Source organism: Talpa europaea, assembly GCF_964194135.1.
Source record: "Talpa europaea genome assembly, chromosome: 9".
NCBI lineage: Eukaryota > Metazoa > Chordata > Mammalia > Eulipotyphla > Talpidae > Talpa > Talpa europaea.
In genome coordinates this window covers 18,706,502-18,725,665 of record NC_140076.1, presented here as the reverse complement: position 1 = coordinate 18,725,665, position 19,164 = coordinate 18,706,502, and the positions used below count along the sequence as shown (strand labels likewise).

The window sequence follows — 19,164 nt, the reverse complement described above, 5'->3', positions numbered from 1 at the left end:
CCATTTTACACTTACAAATAGAAATGTATGAGGCCTTGCACATATGCCATAAGTATGAAAAAGTGACCCATAAAATCCAGAACTGCAGTGTCAGAGGCCAGCCAGGTTACAGGACCCTGGGCCTCAGCACTGGACTGCTTAGCAGTGGGAGCCTTGCATGGGCCAGGCCTGGCTGGGCTGCTCGCTCCCTTCCCAGCGTGCCCCCAGTAATAGGTTCCCTAGGCAGTAGTGGAGGTGAGCTCCTGGGGCCCTGTTTGGCCTGATGCTTCTGTGCTTGGTGCTCCCAGGCAGCAAGGAGCTTCTGTGGCCTGTGGGGAGCTGGGTGCTTGGGCCCTGGGCCCCTCCCCGCCCTGCTCTTTGGAGGCAGTGGCAGTCTCTGGCCGCTGGTCAGGGCCGCTGTCAGTGAGGAAGCCCTGGCCACCAGCACTCAGGTCCTGTACCCTCTTGTTCAGGTCATTGCGCTCTGTCTGCAGTGCCCGGCACAGCTTCTCCAGCCGCTGGATTTTCACCTGCAGGCCTTCCAGCTCTTTGTCCCGGAGAGTTTTCTAGGGAGAAATGGAGTCTTTTCAGTGCCATGCTGCCCCCTGCGCCTCCTGTCACTTGGTAGAAAACATTTACACTTTCACAATGGCAGGAGCGAAAGCAGAGTCAAATGCTGGCTCTTTTCAAGTAAACAGCCCAGGTCCACCTAAGACTCAGCTGTCATATGGGGCAGTGTGGAAGGGGGTATGGCTTGGAGGTCAGATGATGTATTCCTGCCTCCATTTATTTGCCATACGACCTTGATAAAGTCCTTGGCTTTTGAGTCTTATCTCCTTATTGGCTAAACTGAACTACTAACATTTACCTCACAGATCTCAAGAGAAGGCTCAAGGAACTGACCTATTTTAAACATCCAGTAGGTTGGGCCCACAGTAGCTGCCCCAGCAATGTCAGTCACTTTCTTCTCCTACACCCCAACCCACAGAAAAGGCTCAAGTCATCTGTCCTGCCACTGTGCACAGAAACTACATGCATCACTGGCACCCCTTGCTTCTTCTGTTCCCCTAGCCTTTCTTCCATTTGTTCTTTGCTTTCCATGCAGAGCTATCACTGGGCTCACCAACTGCCACAGGGAGACAGTTGGCACTGCCTTTGGCCTTGGACAGACATGGATGTGAGCTCCAACTCCAGCTCCTGCAGCTGCATCACTTATAGGAGAGGGCCCCCTCAGTAACTGCACACCCAGCCTCACTGAAAGCACAGCTGACCTCCTCAGCCATCTCCAGCAGGGCCTTGTTGCTGCTTTCCCACCGGGACCGGTACATGGTAGTTTCTTTTTCCAGCTTCTTGATTTTCTTAGTCATCTGGGTTGTGACAGAAGAACACGGTCAGGATGGTAAGGCTGGCTGTGCATCCATTTCTCGACAAGGGCAAGGCATTATAAGGCATGGTCAGTGCCTCTGTGCTACCAATGATGCTCCAAATTAAATACCTTCCACTAGTAACAGGAACTGACAAGATTAGCTCTTCCCCAGACAACTGGAGTGTACAACATTGAGAGGGGGAGAGGCTGTGATCTCCACTTCTAGTCCCACCCCTGGCATCAATCACACTGTTACTATACACAGCTCCCCAGGAGGCTCTAGGATGGGAACTTCCTGAAAGCAGACCCACAGTTTAATTATGAACCAAGGAGTTTGTGCCTAGTAGGCACACCCGGCGGGGACCACTGTTACCTTCTCCATCTCCTGTTTGAATGTAGTGAACACCTCACTGCTTTTGGAAAGAGTGTTCTGGAACTCCTCAAACTTCTCTGTGTAAAGGGCAAGCTGGGTGAGAAAGAAGTGCACAAATGAGACTGAGCTTCACTGGCAGACACTTCTGATTAACACCTTCAGACCTATCCTTGGCCCTCTGACACGACAATCCTATTAAGACACCATTTCTCCTTCAAACAAAACTATGTACTTGGAAAAACAGGATACAAAATGCTAAATCTGGAAAGCAGGATTTGAGGGTGACATATTTTGCTTTTACATTCATTGCTTTTAAACTTTAATTCTGGAATTAAGTATAATCTATTTGATTAAAAGCCACCACTCTATCCCCACCTCCTCAAAAGCAGCACGCTTCCAAGTAGGAAGGAAATCCTCCCAGTTCACCTTGCCACCTGGTCACCACCACAGGTGCCGGGGGGAGGGTCCAGAGAGAACAAAGGCTCAGCAAGGTCACACTGCAGTCAAGGTGGTCCTAGAATGAGGATCCCATTTCCCTACCAGGATGCGGCCCAGGTGGCCACGAAGGGTCAAGATACACCGTCTTACCTGCTGCTTCAGATGGGTCTCCTGCTGCTTCATCAGCTCGCACATCCTCTGGGACTCCACTGCCTCTTTGAGAAGCTATTTCCAAGACAGGACCCCAGACTCATCAGAAGCCCTTAGTGGCTACATTTGGCTTTCATTTTTTAGCCACAAGCACCAGAACCCAAGGTGGTGTCCTGCTCTCAGCCTGGTGTCTTAGGAAGCAGTGCTCTGGTCTGGCCAGGCAGCAACCTCTCCCATACTAGCTGCACTGTAAGCCAGAACCCAACCTATGTCCTCCCAGAGCCCCCATCCCCGAGACAAGCCTCACAAAATCCTTCTCCCGCTGGTGCCTCTCCTCTGCCTCCTTCAGCATCTCCTGGGCCTGCTGGAGCTTGGCGTCCACCAGCTGCTGCTGCAGGTCTTTGTGTTTGAAGACTTTGTCGATATGCTGCAGGAAAGCATGATGTGAGAGGGCCACCTGTCAGGAGTCCCTTTCTCAGGGGGGTCTGGTGAGTACAGGGATGTCCCATCTGCAGAGACCAGGGCACTTCCAAGTGCACCATAAGACATGGGCCCCAAGCCCCTCGAAGGCTACTTTCTAACCTCACCTAATTTCTTTCCCACTGAGTCAGTCTTGGGTAAGAACAGGAATTTGTTTATGGAGACAATCAGCCCCCAGGAAGTTAGGTAATAAATGTACTCACGAGAGATCACTCAACACTCACATTTGTAGCCTCAGTCCCTTATATATGGACAGAAAGGGCAAAGAAGTGACATCACCCACCCAACAGCTGAGCTCAGTTGGCAGAGATCTGCCATGCCTACAAGCTGAGGGTAGATATATGCATCCCAAGAACTGTCTGGAGGAGCACTGGGATTCTGGACCAGGCAAGAGAGAACAAGTGGTGGATTCACATGCTACTTCAAAGGTAAAAATCGACTGGAAAAAGGGATGTGGGGCATTTTATGTAATTTTTGGATGTCGAAGGGAAGGTGGCTTATTAGAGATGGGTCCAGTTTGGGACATGATGAATTTCAGTCACCTGTGTGACTCAGAGAGGTCAGGCTGGGGTTGCCTGAATCTGACTGGGGGTGGGGTGTAAAGGAGGGGCAACAGGGCCTAGTAAACCTGGACCTCCACAAGCAGTATCAGGTCTTTGGGGTCCTCATTCTATGGTGGCTTAGGAAGCCTCTATGGCTTGCACGCTGAAGGATAAGAACCAAGCCAAGTTCTCTAAAACTAAATGTATCACACAGTCTTGTTCCAAGGGATGAGGTACAGGAAAAGGAGTGGGCCAGGAGAGGACTGAAACCAAGAGGGTGGGCTCTTGTTCATTCCACCCAGCACCAAATGCAAGGCCTAGGAAGGGGCCTGGTCTAGCCTGGGAAGGTGGCTGCCGGCTTCCCTTTTTATGATGAATAAACAACCCAGAATAGCCAAGTGACTGTCAGGCGTGTGGAAACCCAAAGATAGGAATGTGAGTGTCTGACTGATGCCAGCTAAGGTAGACACCCTGTCAGAGGGCAGGGGCAGGAGAGCAGCAAGGACTCAGAAGAGACAGTCCTTGGAGTTGTTACCTGAAAACAGATGGATTGCTTCCCCTGAATGTCCAAATTCTGAAAAATTGTGAGCTGGCAAATCTGACCCTTATCGTTATAAGGCTAATAACCTAGGTGAATACTCAGAAAATGCACTGCACAAATATTAACATGTCTGATCTGGGGGTGCTACGTAATACACAGTATATGAATCTATCTCCATTCTAAAACTTGGACAGTTCTAATTTCAAAAATCACCTGGCCCTACCGTCTAGGAGATACTGTGGACTTGGTGTGATGGTCAGGGAAGTCTCTCTCTACCTCAGTTCCTTGCCTGAGTGAGGATGCACAATACTCCCTTCCCAAGGAAGAACATGAGAAAGAGAGAAGGGAGGAAGTCCTAAAAGGGCTGTTGGGCACCCAGCACACAACTAGGCCTCACAATTCTCTGGCCACGACGGCTGTCCAATACCTTACCTCCTCCCGCAGCTCATACTGCTCAATCAGTTTCTTGAGTCTCTCAGCCAGCTCCATGTTCTCCTGGCGCAGCTTGGAGTTGCGCTCATTGTGTTGCTCCATCTGCAGCTGGATGTCATTCAACGTCACCTGGAAGTGCGAGGTCACCTCCTTGCGTTTCTCCTCCTCCTCCCGGGCCCGCTGCACACCTTCTTCCTGGGCAGAGAAGTCAGCCGGAGCACCATCATCCACTATTCCCCAGCTAACCTCACAAGGATCCCCCAGCTAGTCAGGGATGGTATCTCCCAACAGCTCTCCCTGCTCTCAAGGAATAAGTGGACTCTAAGGTGTTATTGCAGTGGGGGTTCCCAATGGATCCCTTTGTAAACCAGGTGACATCAAGTGAGGTATCATTAGAAAGCAATCTGCGGGCCTCCCCGGTGGCGCAGCGGTTGAGCGCTGGGTTGCGAAGCTGCCCACAGCCTCTACAGCGCCGGTTCGATCCCCAGCTGCTCCCTGGCCACCGGAGGAGGGTCCCACGTGGCGCGCAGACCTCTCCTGCCGCCCACTGCTCCCCTCAGCAGTGTACTTCGGTCCTTCTGCCTGCTCTGCTCCCCGCTCTGGCTCTGGTGAATTCTCTCACCCTCCCGCGCTTCTGACTGTACCCAGTGCTTGTATGTATGTATGTATCAATCAATCAATAAATAAATCTTTAAAAAAAAAAAAAAGAAAAAAAAAAAAAAAGAAAGCAATCTGCATCCCCTGAAGCCTATCTCCCATACTTTGGATTAAGTACTCAAGTTTAAATGTGCTTTCATCCCTGCCCCATCCCTGCCCCACCCCTGCAACCAGTCCTTAAACTTCAGGAACACCCAGGGCTAGAAAGGTGCTCAACACTGCTATCGGGAAGGCAATCAGGCTCACACATTTCACTTCTGAGTTTATCCTACAGATAAGTTCCATGTAGGCAGAAACACATATAAAAAACAAGAATGCTCAAACACTCTACAGATGCAATGGTGAAAAGTTGAAAGTGACCAAAATAAACCTTAAATAGGACACTGATAAAATATAATATATCCCCGAATTCAAAATGTCATGAAAACTAGCAGAGTGTTTATTCATCCATCCTGATATGTAATGAAAACCACTCTTTGGGAAAGCTCTTTGAAGTGGAAACCAAACTTCCCTCCCTAAAGAAATAAATAGTGGCAAAACAAAAGCCAGTATACTGACATAACAACGCTGCTAAAAGAATGAGAGTGCCTTACAGCCTCTCCCAGGGAGATAAGGCATGGCGTTATGTGAGAAAAGGGAACAGCATAGGAAACAGTACATGTATAATGGTGTCACTTTAAAACCATATGTAAGTGTTATCTGTAAACAGGAAAGAAAAAGGACATACTTTACGTGTAAGTAGGTTTACTGGCCAGTGGTTTCTGCTGGGCATGGGTTCACGAGGGTGCGCAACGATTATCTTTGATTTGTTATACTTCTATCACCTCTGAATGCCTCACATCAAGTATGTAATAAAATTTGTAATGTCATAAAGACAAACTCAAAGTGAGCAAAAGAAACTGCAAAACACCTCATATTCACAAGTTTTATATAAAGATGCAAAGAATACGCATACAAAAACCATCTGGAGGCCACAGCAGTGACTGAGGCTTTGACCAGATTAACACCCTCCCCCTGACTCACCAGCCCTGGGAGAAGGAGCTGTTTTTCAGCGCAGTCCCTGCTAACCACTGAGAAATGCTGAAGCCTTGAATTCTGGGTGCTCGTAGCACCTCAGCTTTTGCCTTACTTACTTCCACCTCACCTTACTTGTCCAACAGTTACAAGTAGCTCTCAGAGGAACTCTATTTCCACACTGAAAGCCTATACTACTATTTAAGGGGAAAACCCACCAAAAGTAAGTGGAAGTGAAGGGAAGTCAAAGAAAACAGAGTGGGAATCCTGCAGGGGGACCGGGCAGTTACCTTGAGGGAGCGGTTGTGGCGCTGCAGCTCTCGGCACAGGCTCTCCAGCTTGCTGCGCGCCAGGACAGCCTTGCTGTGCTCACCCCGCAGGTGGTCCTTCTCCTGCACCAACTGGCTCTGCTTCTTCTGCAAGAGTTTCATCTGTTTCTGCGAGTTCCGGTGCTCCTCCAGCTGGGGATCAGGACAGGTAGCGAGAATCACGCAGGGCTCTCCCCATGAAGAGCCAGGGTCTCCTGAACTGACTGATCCTGGCCCACTCCCCCAACTCCGGCCATAACAACTCGGGTAGTGCAAGGGACACTGAGGGACTTCACATTCCTCCATTTGGGCTGCACGATAACCCAACGGGTCCCGTACTGAGATACAGAAATGGACAGTCAGGACAAGTGCAGGGGTTAATGTCAGCAGATCCCAGCTTCTCTCCCAGCTCTAACCCAGAGACAAAGCTCTCAGGATTCTCAGACTGTTATGTTTCCCCCCACTCCGGATATTCATGTCTTCAGATGAGACCACCTGCTACTCTCCTAGTACTCACTGACAGACCCCATCACCTCCTCTCACGGCTCAGAGACTTCAGCACTACGTCACCATTTCTGTTCTACAAGATGTTATTATTGTCTTGGCCTTTTTCCTTAGGGACAGACAGTCCTAACTCCTTGGTTTCACAGTCCTCAACCTCCTCCATGGACCCTTCCCCTTCTCAGCTCTGCTTCCCTCCCAAAGCCCATGCAGCACAGCACGGCATAAATACAATATGACTCAATTATGTATCAAAAATGTTCCAGTGTCCAATTCAAAAATAAAAGAAATAGGGGAGGCCCTATTTCTTGGTAGAGGAAGGGGTTAAGATGCAACCATGAAGCTCGCTGCAGCCACTGCGGTATTAGTTCGATCCCTGGCCAGGGAGCCTCCCATATGGTGCAGCAGACCTCTCCTGTCTTGTCCGCTGCTCCCCTCAGCAGTGTATTTCAGTCAGTCTGCCTGTTCTATTCCCCACTCTGTCTCTGGTTAATCTTCTCACCCCCACAACTCTGGCCTGTACCCCAGTTCTTGTATGTATGAATAAATAAATCTTTAAAAAAAAAAAAAAAGGAATAGGGGAACCTAACTTGAAAATTTTATTTATGCAATCCAAAATCCAAATAATATAATTTCACAATTGGAATCAACATATTAAATGAGGTATTTTACCTTCTCCCTTTTCCCTTAGGTCTTTGAAATTGAATCTTATACTTTGAATTCAGCACATGGAAATTCAGCACAGGTACATTTCAGTTGGCTGGTGGCTACTGCCCTGGACAGCGCAGGTCTAGCCTTTGTCACGACCCATCTCCACAATCTTAGCCCAGGCCAGGATTCCCTCCATCACCTGTCTGTCCAGTTCATTCCGTCCAGTATGTGTGGTCCCAGATCTTACTCCAATCAACTGGCTCAATCATTCTTTTACTTTCCCTTCAACCTTCTTTTAAATGACCACTCGTTTTTCACCTGGCTTAGACGCTTACACCCTCAACTCTCTTCATCTCCCTTTCCCAGCAAAATCCCAAGTGCTTGCTCTGCCCCAGCACCGAAGCAGCACTTAAAGAGGAGCTTGCTTCAGATTCACCACCGCCACTTGCAGGAAGACCCTGTCAGCCTATACGCAGTGCCGTGACCACACTTACCAGCATTAATGCTAATCCCTTGATACTGTCTAGCACCCAGTCACAGCCAGATTTCCTCCTCCTCCTTTCACTCCAAAGCAGTCCTAGACATTTCTCACATTAGTCACAGTCCTCTTTTAGATACTTTATCCACTTTGAAGCTCCTCTGCCCCTACTACAACCATGACTCCCTTTCCCCGAGAACACAGAAGCAACCAGGGCAAGCAACCAGACAGAAGCAACCTGTCCCGCCCGCCAGGTCTCTTGTATCCACCCCTGCAGTCAGTGACCCGGCTGCTCTCACCAGCGCCAACCCCTCAAGAACTTCACTCTAGCAACTCACATCCTCTCTCGCATCCTCACTCTTTCCCTGGCTGCATCATTCTTAAAGAGCGGTACCTTTTCATGTCCTTTTCTTTATTTAAACATTATAAATTCCCCCCATTTTAGGGATGAGCAAAGTTCCTTCTAGGAGAATTACAGCCAGTAAATGTTAATAGAATAAAAGAAAAAAATAATGGGCAATCACCTTCAGTAGTCTTCAAATTCTGATAGGGAATCTGGGCCTCCCTGCTGGCACAAGGGGTTAAGTCTCAGCACTATGAAGCTATCGGCAGCCATTGCAACATGAGTTCGATCCCCGGCCAGGGAGCTACCCACATGGCACAGCAGACCTCTCCTTTCTTACTCACTGCTCCCCTCAGCAGTGTATTTCAGTCAGTCTGCCTGTTCTGCTCCCCACTCTGTCTCTGGTGAATCCTCTGGCCTACACCCCAGCTCTTATATGCATAAATAAAATAAATCTTTAAAAAATATTCTGATAGGGAATCTGACAGAGGAGGGACCCGGTTGTCACAACACAACCCCAGCGAACAATTCCCCACCACTAGGAGTGCAATGACCACACTGTATCTCCTCTGATGCAACATGGGTAGCGAGTCCCACCAATGAAGAATTCCTGTCAACAAAGTCACACTTAAAACAAGCTTCTAGCACTAACTTTACTAAGGAACTAAGGAGGTAAAGGAACAAGTTAAATGCATCACAAAGCTAGAAAGTGGGGTACCTTATAGGATAACTGATCGGTATTAAGACAATGTCACGTGAAAAGAGGGGCAAAAGATGAAGACTGCTTTGGAGCAAAAGGAGGAGGAAATCTGACTATGACTGGGTACTGGAGAATATCCAGTGATCAATGTTAATCCTGGTGTGGTTGCAGCACTGTCCGTACTTTGGGGAGAAGCAAAGTAAAGCTAACGGGGCAAGGTGCAGTATCTGAGACTCAGACCAGTAGCTAGGAGCTCTTCTCTCACTGTCAGTCCCGAAGGGGCTGGCTGGGACTTGGCTCTCAACTTAACAGATGGGGAAACACCCAGAAGGGGCTGACCAGGAATTAAGCCACCTGCCTGCCCTGTACCCTCACCCTAAGGTAAAGCGGCCTGCAGCCTTTCCAAGGCAGGGAGGGTACGAGAAGGGGAAGAACTGACCAGTTCAGCATACTTCTTGCACAGAGCTGCCAGCTTCTCCTCCGGGGTGCTCAGCGTGTTCAATGTCTGCATCAGCAACGTGATCTCCTTCCCTGCAAAGCATAGGGAGCAAAGGCATGTAGTCCCTCTTCTGAGGGCCTCCTCCGGGCCGGAGCCCACACTCTCCAGCCTGAGGCGAAGCTCCCTTGTCATAATTTATATTTGTTTGCTGTGTGCTAACCTGTGTGCTTCATGAGGTCTGGGACCAACTTGATTCTGCCAATCACTGTCGCTCCAGTCCTGTCCCTACTGCATGTCACAGGACATGCTGACCAAACACTCATTTAGTGAACTAACTTTTCCTGGTGAGCACTGGGGGAGGAAGGAAAAAGCTGTCTTTTCTAGCAACAGGTGAAAGAAAGGTGCCCCACCTGTGGAGCACTAGTGCTACCGTCTCAAGGTAAGCAAGGCCCGACTGGAAAAGGAAGCGTGCAGAAAAGGGAGTAAGGCTTCTTGAGAACTACTAAACGCCTGTTGACAGAGACAGCCAAACAGTGAACTTTAAAAGTGAATTTCACTTCTAATATTAAATTGTAAGATTAAAAACACTAGTTGGGGGTCGGGGCCTAGGAACTAAAACACGGGCACAACACCTCCCTATTCTGACTGTTTAACACACACTTGTTTCCCACCCAAACACCAATGAATTTCCCCCACTTCCCTGTGCCTCAGTCCTAGAATCATCTCTTTGCTGTTTCCCACATAACCTAGTAGCAGGCTCCTGAGCTGTCAGTCCAGGGAGACCGAGAAATCAAGCTGCTGGTACACAGGCCAAATGCATTCCAAAATTCTGTTCCCAGAATTTTTATCAGTTGCCAACTTGTTAAAAATATAAAGATTTCACGATTCTAGATTTCTGTCTTTCCTTTAAAAAGAACAAAAAGATGTTGGCTTTACTTAGCCTGTAGTTTTACATGTTATCTACTTGCTAGAACCAGGTGACACAATCTTTGAATGATCATTCTCATGACCCCTGTGGGGCCCTCTGGGAAGCTTGGCTTACTTTAGTTTTTAATCTTGGTCTAGTACGATTCTCTTACTAAGGAAAAGTGAAAAAAAGAAACAGAGAGGAATAAGGTTTTGCCCAGCGTCACACAGCAGGTTAGAAATGGTGCTGGCTGGCAAAAATAAGGCCCACCCAGGGCCGCCCTGGTGGCACAAGGGGTTAAGCACCACACTATGAAGCAATCCGCAGCCTCTGCAGCACGAGGCCAGGGAGCAATCCACATGGCGCAGACCTCTCGTCTCACCCACTGCTCCCCTCAGCAGTGTTTCTCAGTAGATTGACCTGTTCTGCTCCCTACTCTGTCTCTGATGAATCTTCTCACCCTGCCCCCCACCCCTGCCCCTCTGGCCTACACCCAAGTTCTTGTATGCATAAATAAATAAATCTTAAAAAAACAAACTATATCCTAACTCATCAGTGGATTACAACCTTGGTTAAAAAATATATATAAAAAGGGCCTCCCTGGTGGCGCAAGGGGTTAAGCACTGCACTATGAAGCAATCTGCAGCCTCTGCAGCACGAGTTCCATGCCCGGCCGGCCAGGAAGCAAAACCCAGGTAGTGCAGCAGACCTCTCCTGTATCACCCGCTGCTCCCCTCAGCAGTGTATTTCAGTCAGTCTGCCTGTTCTGCTCCCCGCTCTGTCTCTGGTGAATCCTCTCACCACCCCACATCTCTGGCCTGTACCCCAGCTCTTATATGCATAAATAAATAAATCCTAAGAGAAAAAATAAAAAAGCCCAAGCCGGCCTCCTGTGTTCCACCTACACAAAGAGAGAACAGGTTGGATTTCAATTCCCTTAGCTTGTAGGGCCAGAAGCCCTTGAGCAGTGAGCAGCCTGCACACCTGTGTGCTCTGATCCAGCAGCCGCAGCCTCGCTTAAACTAGTAGCACTTGCTGCTCTGGAAAGCAGGGTTTCCTCTGATTACTGGCAATGTTCAAGGAATGTCAGGCCCAAACCTCCTCCCTTCACCAGCTGCCCTCTGCTCACCCAGGCCCTTGGCTTTCTTCTTTTCCTGTGGCCTCCGGTGGTCTCGGTCTCCGACCTCATCACCTGCTCGGATCTCATCTGTGCCGGGCTCCCCTTTGGAGGTCTCCTTCTCACCATTGACTACTGGGGTCTCTGGCTCAGGCTCCCCATTCCTTGAGGCATACGTCCGGGACTTCTCTGCATCATCAGGTTCAGCAGGCTCACCCTGTGCCCCATCCTCACCTGGGCCCCCCTGATTGTTGTCCAGACAGTATGTACTCAGGATGTCTTCCAGCTGGCGGCTCAGCTCCTCAGAGACGTCACGGAGGGCTCCAGCCTGAGCCGTTCTGGCTTGCACTCCTTACCGCAGAGGATGAGGGGCAGAGTGAAAATAAGATGGTTAACCAATGGCTGGGACTTTGCAGGCTCTCACTGGATTAAATGTTGCCTAACTTCTTTAAGCCTGCTTATTTACCTATAGAATGATGTAACTTTCTAACTACTGCCTGAACATCTTTATTGTGAATACAGACAAATCAAAGAGCTTCCAGCACACAGGACTGGCCTGTAGGAGCTCAAGGTCTAATCTCTTTCCTCCCTTCATGTCATCTTTTGCTATTAAAAAACGTTCCAGAAATGCTTCAAATATGAAGAGCAGTGACCACCAATCGACCAGGTGTTTCTAAGCTGGTTTGATGGGTGTCTCATCTGACTGCCACCTGACTAAAATCCTGAGCATACTCTCAAGGGAGTTCCTGTGTTGGGGAGCGGGGAGGCCCTATCAACTCCCCAGGACTGGGCGGGGTGGGGTGGGGGGGGAAATCACCGGGACTCAGCATTGTCCTCTCATTCAACATTTCCGCCCTCCTGGATAGCCTTGGCCTCTCGCTGCAGAAGCGCCACTGGCAGACCACAAATTCCTTCCCCCGCCCGCAGGAAAAGCAGAGCTGGCACACACCCTCTGTCTTCCCCGGAGCAGGGCTGGAGGAGCCTTCAGCTTCTGTCACAGCAGGAGCCGCCTGGCTGGGCCGCCCCTGGCCTCCCTCTGGTCCTGCTTCCGATTGCCCCGGGTGGCTTTTTGGGTTGGAAGTGTTGCCTGATTGCTTGGCAGCCCCATTCTTTTTGTCTTGGTTCTTCATTGTGGTGTGCAACGCTAGGTTGGGAGCAGGTCCTTTAGAAACAAACACATTTGCTATTTTCCAGACTTCGAAATTCTTCGCAGCCTGGATCAGAGATCCCAACAGCGGGCCCACAAAGCTGCTTAAAGCCAACTGGCCGGCCTGCGCCCGGAGGGAGCCAACGGTCTCCCTGTCTCTGGCCGGTCAGGGGGGCCTGAGCTGCCCAGGTTTCGGGGCCGCTGCTCAGGCGCGGGGAGGAGAGGCCTCCTTTTGCCCGAAGTCACTTCCCGGCACAACACGGTCCCTTCCCGACAGGCCGGACGCACGATAGGCTGAGGGGCCGAGACCGACGTGGCGGGACGCTCGGCTCCGGGCCCTCCCCCGCCCCGCGGGCCCACGTGGGCCCCCCCAGCACGCGCGCGCGCAGCCACCCACGCCCTGCGCGCCCTCCAGCCGCGCGCCGCCCGCCCGCGCATGCGCGCGTGCAGAGCCCTGCCCCCACCCCCTCCGCCCGAGCCCGTGCGCTGAGTCGGTGCGATTCCTCTCACCGGCCAAAAGCGCCCAGGCTCGCTGACTCTCTGAGCGCTTCGTCCCTCCGGCCGCCCGCGGTACGCACCTCACAGTCGACGTGCAGACGGCTTCGCCCGCTCTGGCCTCCCACCGGAAACCCTGGGTAACCGCTGCCGGCAGAGGCTCCTGCTCCCGCCTCAGCCAATCAATAGCCGCGCTCGCGCAGGGCTTGCTGGGAAAGATGATGAGAGGCGGCCTCCGAGGCGGGACAGCTGGGAAGCGGGGGAGGGAAAGGACTACATGTCCCTACATGCATCGGGGCTGACCCCCAACTCCCGAGATGCACTGGGAGGGGATTGAGTTCTAGGAGCCCGAGCCCCTGGAGGTCGGGAAGGAGCCGGTGGGTCGGCGCAGGTGCTCTCATATCACCCCCGTTTCTGTCACGCAGAAGAAAGCCTGGCGGCCGGCTGTTGTTCCCTGCGCGCGTCCGCCCACTCTCCCGTCCCTTGCTGTGATGAGAGCTATGGCTGTCTCTACTCCTCGGATGCGAGATCGACTCCTGGGCTCGAAGTCCGGACACCTGTACCCCAGGGCATCACTTTCCTCAAACTGGAGCTTTAAATAGCAGCGGGTGTTCTAGTGCCAACAGTGTGCTTTCCCGGTATCTAGCAGCACAATCCTTGTAGCTGCTCACGAAGAGAAGTGCTATTTGTTATCCCCATTTTATAGCTGAAGTTGGTGAGGCACAGGTTGGATCACTCGCTGTTGTCAGAGGGAATTCCAAACCAGGAAATCTGGTACCAGCCTCCCATCGTAATGACTTTCCTACCTTGCCTCTTATTCAAAAGAGATAACCACCATGGGATCCCTAGGGATGAGCCAAGGTAATGTTAAACTAGGTTTCTTTTAACCCCTCATTGGAAGGGGCGGAGGGGGTCCTGCAGAGAGTTTGGCATCAGCAGAATCTCAGCCTTTTTCTCTGACTGGCACACCCTCTCTAAAGTCACAGTTGCACGCGGGCTAAAGGGAAAGAAGCCAAACTTTTTCCCAAATGTGAGATACAATTTTTTATCCAATTGCCTGTAAATAGAAAAAAAAAAATCCAACCGGTTCGTCTGGCATTTATGCCTAAATGGTTTGACTTGTTTCCAGCCAAACCCTACCCATGCCCTTTGCCTTTTTTTGCTTCAACTTTACTTTTACTATTTCCAGGATTTCCCAGGTTTTTGCAAATGCTATTTTAGTTTCCAAAATGCCCTCTGGCAAGAGCAAAACACAGCCCAAAGGTCACTTCTGAGTTTTCCCAGTGCTCTGCAATATATCCTGGCTCAGCAGGTCTGGATAGAGTCTCATTCAGCATTCGCAATCCAACGTTTTAAAGTTATTTTCTTAACAGTCAGCACTGCAAGAACTGTTGGCTCAATTCTCTAGTGCTAAAGCCTAGCATCAGTGTGGGGGCAGAGAATATTTTAAATTGTTCAAATTGGTCATTGTTTTAAGGCCCTTACTATTATTTCCCCTAATTAGAGACTTCCAGGTAGTATTGTCTAATCTCCCCCATTCTTTCAGCAGCTTGGAGTCTGAAGTTGTATTTACCAGGTAACATTGAGAGGTGGGGCCTCCCTGGTGGCACAAGAGGTTAGGATGCAACCTATGAAGCTGTCCACAGTCACTGCAGCACGAGTTCAGTCTCCCGCCAGGGAGCTACCCACATGGTGCAACAGACCTCTGCTCCCCTCAGCAGTGTATTTCTTTTTTTTTTTCTTAAAGATTTATTTTATTTATGCATACAAGTGCTGGGGTATGGGCCAGAGGTGTGAGGGGTGAGAGGATTCACCAGAGACGGAGTGGGGAACAGAACAGGCAGATTGACCGAAGTTTTCTGCTGAGGGGACAGCGGGCAAGACAGGAGAGGCCTGCTGCGCCATGTGGGTTGCTCCCTTGCCTGCAGGAATCGGACTCATGCTGCAGTGGCTGCAGACTGCTTCATAGGTTGCGTCTTAACCCTTGTGCCACCAGGGAGGCCCTCAGTAGTGTATTTCCATCTACCTGTTCTGTTCCCCACTCTCTCTGGTGAATCTCTCACCCCCACCTCTGGCCTGTGCCCCGGTTCTTGTATACATAAATAACTCTTTAACAAAAACAAAAACAAGGGCCTCCCCGGTGGCGCAGCGGTTGAGCGCTGGGTTGCGAAGCTGCCTGCGGCCTCTGCGGCGCCGGTTCGATCCCCGGCTGCTCCCCGGCCACCGGAGGAGGATCCCACATGGTGCGCAGACCTCTCCTGCCGCCCGCTGCTCCCCTCAGCAGTGTACTTCAGTCCCTCTGCCTGCTCTGCTCCCCACTCTGGCTCTGGTGAATTCTCTCACCCTCCCGCGCTTCTGACTGTGCCCAGTGCATGTATAAACAAAACAAACAAACAAATATAATAAATAAAAACATGCCTCTATTAAAAAAAAAACAAAAACAAAAACAAAACAAACATTGAGAGGTAATGATAATATAATGAGGATGAAGCTGAGGAAGATTTGGAATCTGGGGCTCTCTTGAAACCAAAGCCCTGGTTATTTCCAGAAAGCATGTTGGAAATCTCATTAAGAGGTAACATAAATCAGGTCTTAATGACCTTCCATCCTAGAGTGTTCTAGGTAGAGATTAAGAACAAACAAGATATGCATGAGGTGAGTGGTATGGCAAGGGTCAATAGTGGCCTACAGGGGTTAGCTGGGTAATGGGCAGGCGAGCAAGAATAAGAAAACTATATAGAAAATGTTACTTTCTCCTTTGCTATAAAAGGAAATTAGCACCTGTCAGAGGAAGTTAGAAGAACAAACAAGATATGCATGAGGTGAGTGGTATGGCAAGGGTCAATAGTGGCCTACAGGGGTTAGCTGGGTAATGGGCAGGCGAGCAAGAATAAGAAAACTATATAGAAAATGTTACTTTCTCCTTTGCTATAAAAGGAAATTAGCACCTGTCAGAGGAAGTTAGGGAAACCATTAGGAATGGTGGTAATTGTGGTAAAGTAGAGCAGCTCTTAATAGATCGAAATTTGAGCCGTTTATATTTCTAAGGGCCGTGGAGTGGTGCTGATGAAATATCAAAATTCTTTTTTTTTTTCTTCTGTGGGACCCTCACTGGCGGCCAGGGAACAAACCGGTGCTGCAGAGGCTGCAGGCAGCCTCGCAGCCCAGCGCTCAACCGCTGCGCCACCAGGGGAGGCCCGAAATATCAAAATTCTTTATAGAGATTTAGAGATACTCTAAATTCTTTAAAGATAGACATAGTTTATGCAAAATAAACTACAGTGATCTATGGTTGCTGGAGTTTGGTGGTGAAGAGGGATTCAAAAGGGGCTCACTGAAACTTGTAGATGAGATTTATCTTGGTTGTGGTGATATTTCAGGGGTATATGTATGTTGAAATTTATCAAATTGTACATTTTAAATATGTGCCATTTATTGTATGTCAACTAAATTTCAATAAAGTGGAGTTAAAAATTCCTTATAGCTGGAGCAGTCTGTTGGAACTGGAAAGGGCACTTTGTTTCCCCTTAAAGTGGTTATGGGGAGGCTGTTGTAATTCTTTTATTTTTAAAGATTTATTTATGTGTACAAGAGCTGGGGTACAGGCCAGAGGCGTGGGTGTGAGAGGATTCATCAGAGAGAGTGGGGAGCTGAACAGGCAGATCTACTGAAATACAGTTGAGGGGAGCAGCAGGCGAGCCAGGGTAGCTCTGCTGCGCCATGTGGGTTGCTCCTGGCCAGGAGGCTGCAGAGGCTGTGGACAGCTTCATAGGTTGCATCTTTTTTTTTTTTTTTAAAGGTTTTGGACATTCTTTTAGCTTTTTTAAAAAAAAATATTTATTTATGCATACAAGAGCTGGGGTACAGGCCAGAGGGGTGTGTGTGTGTAGGGGTGTGTGTGTGTGTGTGTGTGTGTGTGTGTGTGTGTAAGAGAGAGGATTCACCAGAGACAGAGTGGGGGACAGAAAAGGCAGACTGACTGAAATACACCGCTGAAGGGAGCAGCAGGCAAGCCAGGCGGGCTCTGCTGCGCCATGTGGGTTGCTCCCTGGCTGGCCGGGAATCGAACTCGTGCTGCAGTGGCTGCGGATTGTTTCATGGGTTGGATCTTAACCCCTTGCGCCAGCAGGGAGGCCCTGTTGTAATTAATTCCACTGTTAGGCTACATGTTTAAACACCTTCTCCTAGGTCACGTCTAAAAAAAAATCTAGTCGAGTCACTTAAAAGACGATTTAGAACTTTGCAACATGTTTTTATTTTTGCTTTATTATCTATTACAGTGTTTAAAACCTAAAGAAATACACTTTCTCTTCAAATTTGGATGTGTATATAAATATCATTTGTCTGGACTCAGCACACTCAATGCCACGGTTTCTTGGCCTATGTCTGCTCTGAAATCATCAAGCTTTGTCTGTCTACCCAGGGGCCCTGAGAACACGGAAAAGAGCCAGAGTTTATAGTTCTTGGAAAACTAAAGGCAAATGAATTTGAAAAGAAAAACCAGTCAGGAAAGAGTTTGATTCACCTTCCTAGGGTTTATAGCTGAGAATCCAAGCTGTTCTTGAGGAACATTCAGTCTATCTTGTGTGGCTGGGATCCATACCCCTTGGCTTCTTTCATTGTTCACACAGTTCCCACAAAAGATAGCCAAAAAAGCCAATACCCAAAGGCCTAAGGGTCCGCATACAGGATTATTTCTGAATGACAGGTTTCCAGCCAGGTTCAGGCTCTGAGATTTGACCTTTCTTCACTGCAAGGCAGTGAAAATCTGACATAACTAGGGCTAGTGTTTAGCAGAGAGGTTCAGGTATGTGCTAATGTGGACCCCCAAAGTGAGGTAAGGCCCAAATCAACTGAAGACCTTTAAAGCACATTATACAAACCTTTCCCCTGGGGTGTTCTGGGCCCAAAACTGAACGCTGCCTCTTCACACTTAGTTTTGGTTCTACACATAGCACAGGCCTGATGGAAAATGCCCTCTTAGAGGAAAAATAACAGCTTTAATTCACTGACTTGGTTGGTACTGACCTCAAATTGTTCCCTTGCCATCAACTGGGGGTGGTGCTAGAAGACAGAAAAGTGGGATGACTGATGACTTATGAAGACCTTTGGGTGAAAGAGCAGCTAGTGTCTACCACATGTATCCCTGCAGGGCCATATTCTTAGCTTGCTGGCTTAATAAAATATTCTAAAAGTTAAAATGCAGAAAAAATACTGGATAAGATTGAACTAGAATGTGTTATCCCGAAACAGCTGTGGAAGAACCCTACTCTGAGCAATTTCTCAGTCTCACACTCACTTCTAGGGTGGTTCTAACTGGAAGATGCTGCTTCTGTTTATAAGAATTTCCTATGATCAGTGTCCTGAGCCTTATACCCTCCTCCAGCCTGCAGTGGGGGCAAACAGGCACACATTCCTGAGGCCTCCACTACTAGGTCGTTTCTCCCTACTAGGTCCCTGTAGTGCCTGCAGGAACCTGGAGAATCTGGCTCTCAGTCTTAAAACTGAGAATCCAGAATCTGAGGCCACACGATGACTATTGAGGAGCAGCCACGATACCTAGCTGAGTGAGTCTAGGGAAGAACAAATGAGCCGAGGCCTTCAAGGAGGAACATACATAGGATGAGAAGGGAAGTACTGCTTCCATCTACTTTCCTTCTAGTTTGCTACAAACTGGGAACAAAACAAAACAAAAAAGAAGAAATCCAATTCATGCTACTGGAGAGTGTTCATTTTAAATTGGTCTGGCTGGAGAGAAACAGAAAGCAGTGCTTGAGAGCCTTCTTTCATTCTTATATGACTAAGTATGGTAGCAGCTATAATGTGTGGTTCAGCAACCCAAAATAAGGGTCCAGAAAGGTGGATCCCAGTGCAAAGAAAATAGGAGCGGATCTAAGGATTCGAGGTAAGGGGAAACACCAAGGGTCCCTGAAAGCTGAGGTCATCAACAGCTGTTCCTTGGAAGGGTCATTTGTACCCACTATTCCAAGTAACCACGATGGCCAACTGAGGGTGGAACCCATGAGGTTCTAACGAAAGGTTGCAATCACCGGAGAGCTGGGAACTGAAGACAGGCTTCTGAGGCCAGAGACCCTGTTAGTATTAC

The 19,164-nt window shown here is 49.2% G+C and overlaps 1 protein-coding gene across 1 annotated transcript; it reads right to left on the bottom strand.

Annotated features, from left to right (window-relative positions):
* Positions 1-218: 218 nt before the first annotated feature.
* On the bottom strand, positions 219-12,546 carry TXLNA (taxilin alpha; the record flags this gene model as incomplete). The annotated part of the gene is made up of 10 exons (XM_084243890.1): positions 219-545; positions 1,251-1,346; positions 1,719-1,811; positions 2,307-2,381; positions 2,614-2,733; positions 4,302-4,496; positions 6,263-6,433; positions 9,393-9,484; positions 11,429-11,767; positions 12,366-12,546. 10 exons carry the CDS (start codon positions 12,544-12,546, stop codon positions 219-221), a joined length of 1,689 nt encoding a protein of 562 aa, XP_084100016.1.
* Between the last annotated feature and the right edge of the window lie 6,618 nt (positions 12,547-19,164).